At 36.0% G+C, this 6,112-nt stretch overlaps 1 protein-coding gene across 1 annotated transcript; it reads left to right on the top strand.

Moving 5' to 3' along the window:
* Window positions 1-1,526: 1,526 nt before the first annotated feature.
* On the top strand, window positions 1,527-2,843 carry LOC106141525 (polyglutamylase complex subunit TTLL1). The gene has a single exon (XM_013343175.2). The coding sequence runs from the start codon at window positions 1,542-1,544 to the stop codon at window positions 2,841-2,843; it is 1,302 nt and encodes a 433-aa protein (XP_013198629.2). The 5' UTR covers window positions 1,527-1,541.
* Window positions 2,844-6,112: the final 3,269 nt, after the last annotated feature.

The raw sequence follows: 6,112 nt of genomic DNA, 5'->3' as shown, positions 1-6,112 counted from the left end.
TAAGGAATATCATTTGATGGTCATCTGTAGCCACGAATTGTGGGCTGTACTATTGTACATTACTGCAAGAGTCATAACCTAGCCCTATTGAGCTAGGTTATGACTCTTGCAGTAATGGGGTGGAGAATTTATTACAAATAATTTACTTGTCCACGTCGGAACTACTCGAGTTTTGCCGAGTGCAAAATTATAATTTTAGTCTTTTTGTACAGTTTCGGACAGAAGTGATGTCAAAAGTAATAAATGCAATATGATTTTTAACCTGTGATTCATGTCACTTTAGAATAGGACCACTCCCTTTCTTTCCTATGGATGTCGTTAAAGGCGAATAAGGGAAAGGTTGATAAACTTGGGATTCTTTTTTTAGGCGCAGGGCTAGCAAACTGTCACTATTTGGATTTTAATTACATTACAGCTGAACGTGGCCTTTTAGTCTTTGCGAGACAGTTGGCTCTGTCTTTCCCGTAATAACGTACATAATTCTTGGATTACATACATCTTTTTTTTGATCTTTTTTTGTTGAGATTGTAATCATATTTAAGGGTACTTAAACCGTAGACGTTTGCTTCTACAGTTTTTAAGATTAATTGGTAGCATGACGGTATAAAAAAGCGAATTTCGGCAATTGATATAATTCACTTATACTAGCTATAAGAGAGAGAAAGCTAATAATTAATTACAAAATAAAATAAACATTAAATCAGCGTAACAACATATCATTACTTTTATGATTCAGACGTAATATAATACAAAGAAATATGGGTATTTCTCAGGGGAACGAGCTATACAAAAAGGAATAAACATTTATTAAATCATGCCGTGTGTTAGAGACGGGAATGAGTGTTTTACTACCGACCCTGGGCTTAGCCCGCGAAACAGGCGGCAGGGGAATCAAATTCTGGATACAACTCAAAATGTATAAATTTAGACAGGGACATGAAAATATGGAAATTATTTATTTTCACTAAGTTTCTGTGCTACGCTGATTTAAGGGGAATTCATTAAAGATAACCTAAACATAAGGTAATTTTACATAATTTAATTTAACATTTTATTAATACATATAAAATGTAAAATTAAATGCTTTTATAATATAGGAAATAATTATTTACAATGTAAATAAAAGCTCTATAAACATAATTGATGATCAGTGTTCGGTTTGGAAATGCTACCCAACCTCAGTATAAGAAATAGGTATACTACGAGTATAAAATATTTCTAAGGGGTTTTGTGCTTCACTGTACTTATAAATGAAAATGATGTTTTATGAAACATCTTCCATTTATAACGTCTGTAGACGTGTAACACAGGAAGTTTGCATTAAGGTTGCTGTTGCAAATTTAATTCTACGGGAAAGTTCGCACATATACAGGCAAAAACTCGTTAAAAATCAATACCGACTGTGTTTACACGTAGTCATAGCGAGCGAGATTGGATATTGGCCAATAGCGAGCGGTATTTACCAACGCCATGACAACGTACACCTGTGCTGCCAATGTTTGGTCAGTATCAACTTCCCACATAAATAACAGACAACAGCCATGAATCAGGACGCGAAGAAAATAGCGAATAGTTTATACGGTAGAGTGAACGCGCCACTTGAAAAATGTCGCGTTAACTTCTGCACCGACATGGAAAAATCAGTTTTGATGAGCAATTTCGAACGACGAGGCTGGAACCAAGTCGGGCCAGATGACGAATGGAACTTCTACTGGGCGTCAACGCAAACATGCCGAAATCTATTCAGCGTCGAAAGCGGCTATCGCATGAACGACAATCAAATGATAAATCATTTCCCCAATCATTACGAACTATCAAGAAAGGACCTGCTCGTTAAAAACATCAAAAGGTATCGCAAGGAACTCGAAAGGGAAGGAAGCCCTTTGGCTGAAAAAGCTGAGGTAATATTGCAAGGCGGGCAAGTAGTAACTAGATACGTTCATCTCGATTTCGTACCTGTCACATTCGTGCTTCCGGCCGACTACAATATGTTTGTTGAGGAATATCGTAAATCCCCGCAGAGCACTTGGATTATGAAGCCTTGCGGAAAATCTCAGGGTACCGGAATTTTCCTCATAAATAAACTGTCAAAGCTTAAGAAATGGTCTCGCGAGGCGAAAACTCCTTTTCATCCGCAGTTAAGTAAAGAGAGCTACGTGATTTCTCGGTACATAGACAATCCGCTGCTAATAGGAGGCAAAAAGTTTGATCTTCGACTTTACGTGTTGGTAACTTCGTTTCGTCCTCTCAAGGCTTACTTGTTCCAACTTGGTTTCTGCAGGTTCTGCACGGTGAAGTACGACACTAGCGTCACGGAGTTGGACAACATGTATGTGCACCTGACTAATGTTAGCGTACAGAAACACGGCGGGGATTACAACAGCATTCACGGGGGCAAAATGAGCGTTCAAAATTTGCGACTGTATTTAGAAGGGAGTAGAGGCAGGGCTGTCACTGAAAAGTTGTTTGCGGCAATGCAGTGGTTGATCGTGCATTCTTTGAAGGCGGTGGCTTCCGTGATGGCTAATGACAGGCATTGCTTTGAATGTTACGGTTATGATATCATTATTGACAATCAGTTAAAGCCGTGGTTGGTAGAAGTTAATGCATCCCCGTCTCTCACATCAACCACGGTAAACGACAGAATTTTGAAATATAAGTTAATCGATAATATTTTATCAGTAGTATTGCCTCCAGATGGCGTGCCGGATGTGCGTTGGAATAAACTTCCATGCCCTGAAACTTTGGGAAGTTTTGATTTACTTATTGATGAAGAATTATTGGAAAAGGATGAACCAACAGTATCAGGTCGATCTGGTAAAAATACTAAAGCGAATAGATAAATTATATTAAACAGGTGTTTATTATAACAATCAATGGGTTTTATTCTTTCATGGAATTTTTTATACATACATAATATCCCGTTTTTATCCCTTACCAGAAACACAGAGCCAATAGTAACAATATTCAAAGGCAACGTTTAGTATAATTCTTACTCCCATAAACTATCTAGTTAAACAGGGTTTTATGAAAAATAAATCCTACCTCCTAATTTCTATAAAATGTTCTAATGCAGCAGTACATGACGCACATATACCTACTAGGTACTACGGTGCAGTAATGTTTTTGATTAACACATCTGAGCAAACGACCTCATGAAAATAACAGTAAGATTAGAGCAAACGGGATGCTTTTAGAAAGTATTTTGCTTTAATTTTTTCAATAAATGTGTCACACATTGTCATAAATGTGCTATGTGAGACACCAAGCAAATGGGTTATAATTTAGTTGTGACTATAAACTCCGTGGAGATAATGCCGAGTTGGTAAAAAGTATGCCCTGCGAACAAATTGATTAAAATTGCGACAATAGCATTTAATAATACAACACAGACACACACACACATAGTCACGCCCATATCCCTTGCGGTGTAGATAGAGTCAACACACTTTTCAAAACTGTGGCCACGTTCAGCTGTGGAATTGAGATACAAATAGTAAATAATAAAAGAGGAAGCCAAAGTTTATTAGATAGTCTCTTCATTGACTTTTACAATCTGCACGGGCAGAGAAGCTGGCACACACTATGATTTTTCATCGCAACCAGAATAGCATGGAAGAATTATTGTATCAAGTCTACATCAGCCGAAAGCACATCAAAGAAGCAAGCGCGTTGCAGGGCTGTGTACACGCCTCTAATTTGCATTTTAATGTTTGCCGCAGCGGAAAAATAACACCAACGTTACGTTTAGAATTTTGAAATCATTATTTAATAAAACGAAGTTAATTTTATTTTCCACAATCTCATGGATCATCATTTTGCATCTTTTCGATGTGGCATTTTTAAATTATATGTATTAATCACGTGTACTTTTGGTCACATTTAAGGCTAAATTGCAATGCCTATGTTCTTGTCAAAATTTTGGAATAAAATAAAATTACAGTAATCAAATGTTATTAAATTTCATACAGCCAAAGGAAGTGAATAAAAATATAATTTAGTGGTGTCAAGTTTCTCTACATTGAACCGTACATCAGCTGCAAAGCTGTATTTGTGTAATATATGTTTGTTGAATTGTACGCGTAGACAGGTAAGCCCTTTCATCGTGTCTTAACTTTAACTGACGGGCCTAAGAGCGTCAAAGCAATATGCTAATCCGATTCTACCAATAGACTTACACCTCATTAACATAGAACATGGACTTTTACAAAACTGGATTAGATAAAAGTGTAGTTTTTATTTTTAATTAACCTTTTTAAACTATGATATAAAGAACGTCCAACACTTGTTCTTTATAAAACATAAAGCTCTTGGTAGCGTCAATTTGCTTTTGTGAATTGTAACTTTATCCCTTTCAAAGTATCAAGTACATTTTGGGTCTGGTAAGTTGAAATATTCTCGCATAAATAAAACAATGTGCCATTTACGGCATCGAAAGGTCGATATATCTCGATATAAATAATTCGCTTACGAATTCACAAAAAGGTTGAGAAGTGTTTCGACCTCTATTCGGTCGTGGACCGGTCTCGGCATCTCCTGAATATTTTAATGTCTTATTTTTTGCCAAACCCCAGCTCGTGTTCGGTTGAGGAATCCGGGAATTGCCACGTCACTTGTGCTATCAATCACATCTAAGTAACAAAATAAAGATTTGAATCGAATTTTGAAACTTACCGCTATTGAAGTTTAATTGAATATTTATTATTTGGGGTTAAGAAGCTGAAGAAAACACAATAAGTTAAATATTTTAATTTGAAAAATTTTTTTTTTTAATAATAACTAATGTTTTTATTATTAAATACCTACATTTTAAAATGTTTGCTGCTTCTTACAGTGATCGATTAGGTATTCAACAGAAGGTCTTTCTGTAATAAATTATTGCAAAGAGAACAAGGACAAAGTACAGTCAGGTTAGAAACTTATGCTTACCACTAGCAAACCGACAACATTCGTTAACATATTACCGTCTATTACGGCAAAGTATTTTCCTTGAGAATTATAAACGATATACTAACTCCCTTCACGAACTAATAAATGAGATATCTACCGCAGGCCATGGAAATAAATTGAGGTAACACATAGATAAATGGTACATGAAGAGCTGATATATTTTTTGCGATCTTGCGTGTAACTACAAGCCTTGCGTGATGTTTGCGAATAGGATATAATAATAATGATAATCCCAGTACTCCTTACAGGGCAATAGTCTTCGTAATTAGATAAACTGCGGATACATTTTGCGTTATGCGGTTTCGATTTCTGCATGTGTAATTAATAATAGTTTAAGTCACGTCTTTACCCCCTTTGAGATGAACAAATTCGAACTATTAGCAACCAGAGTCGATGACTATGTTTAGCTGGATGGTTTAATAATGAGATTGAACAACCAAAAGACTTGAAGAAAAATTGAAATGAAATCTTAGTTTATAAGCGAGTAGTGCAGGATTTTATTGTTTTTTCCGCTATGGTTTATCTTTTTTAGTTGGAAGCAGTTCTCAGGCCAGAATATTTTTCATAGTGTATATATAGTAAAGCGTATTTCAAAAGACTATTAAGAATTAGCTGACGTTATCTAAAACGCTGTGCCATATTTTGTATTAACTGTATGCGTCCCACTTACGGAGATGCTTATCACAAATGGACTTGGCAAACACACGTCGTTACAGGCTATCTACTACGCGCTAAGAAGAAATCTGATTGTAGGTTTATTGCCATAAAAATAATCCCGTTAAATAGGGAAGGAATAGTTTAGATTGATATTATCTACTTCATTAAATTGTTTTGACGTAAAAATTCTCTGTACTATGAAGTTATCTCTAGTCTGATCTCAGAGTCTCTGTGAATCTTCCTAGGTGGGATGATGGTTGGTTTTTTCGATCTTTTGATTCTTCAACGCATTGCAAGCGGTAGTAGATTTAATATATTGATCGAGATAAACTAACCTGTAGCCTATTTTGAAAAGAAATCTATTTCTATTATAAGCCAATTTCCAGCTTTAATCAAGGAAGCTGTGCACTGCATTGGCCTCAGTTGTAGGAGCGTATCTAAAATTCCGTACATATTCAGTAATTCCGGAGGTGCAGGCTTGGCGGAATTGGCGGAAATTGCACTC

This window comes from Amyelois transitella, chromosome 12 (genome assembly GCF_032362555.1).
Source record: "Amyelois transitella isolate CPQ chromosome 12, ilAmyTran1.1, whole genome shotgun sequence".
Classification (NCBI taxonomy): Eukaryota; Metazoa; Arthropoda; class Insecta; order Lepidoptera; family Pyralidae; genus Amyelois; species Amyelois transitella.
The sequence above is the reverse complement of the archived record's forward strand: the minus strand, read 5'-3'. Positions and strand labels throughout refer to the sequence as shown.

What these genes read in the sequence shown, in the direction of transcription:
- LOC106141525 (XM_013343175.2), top strand. Translation starts at nt 1,542, where the DNA reads ATGAATCAGGACGCGAAGAAAATAGCGAATAGTTTATACGGTAGAGTG.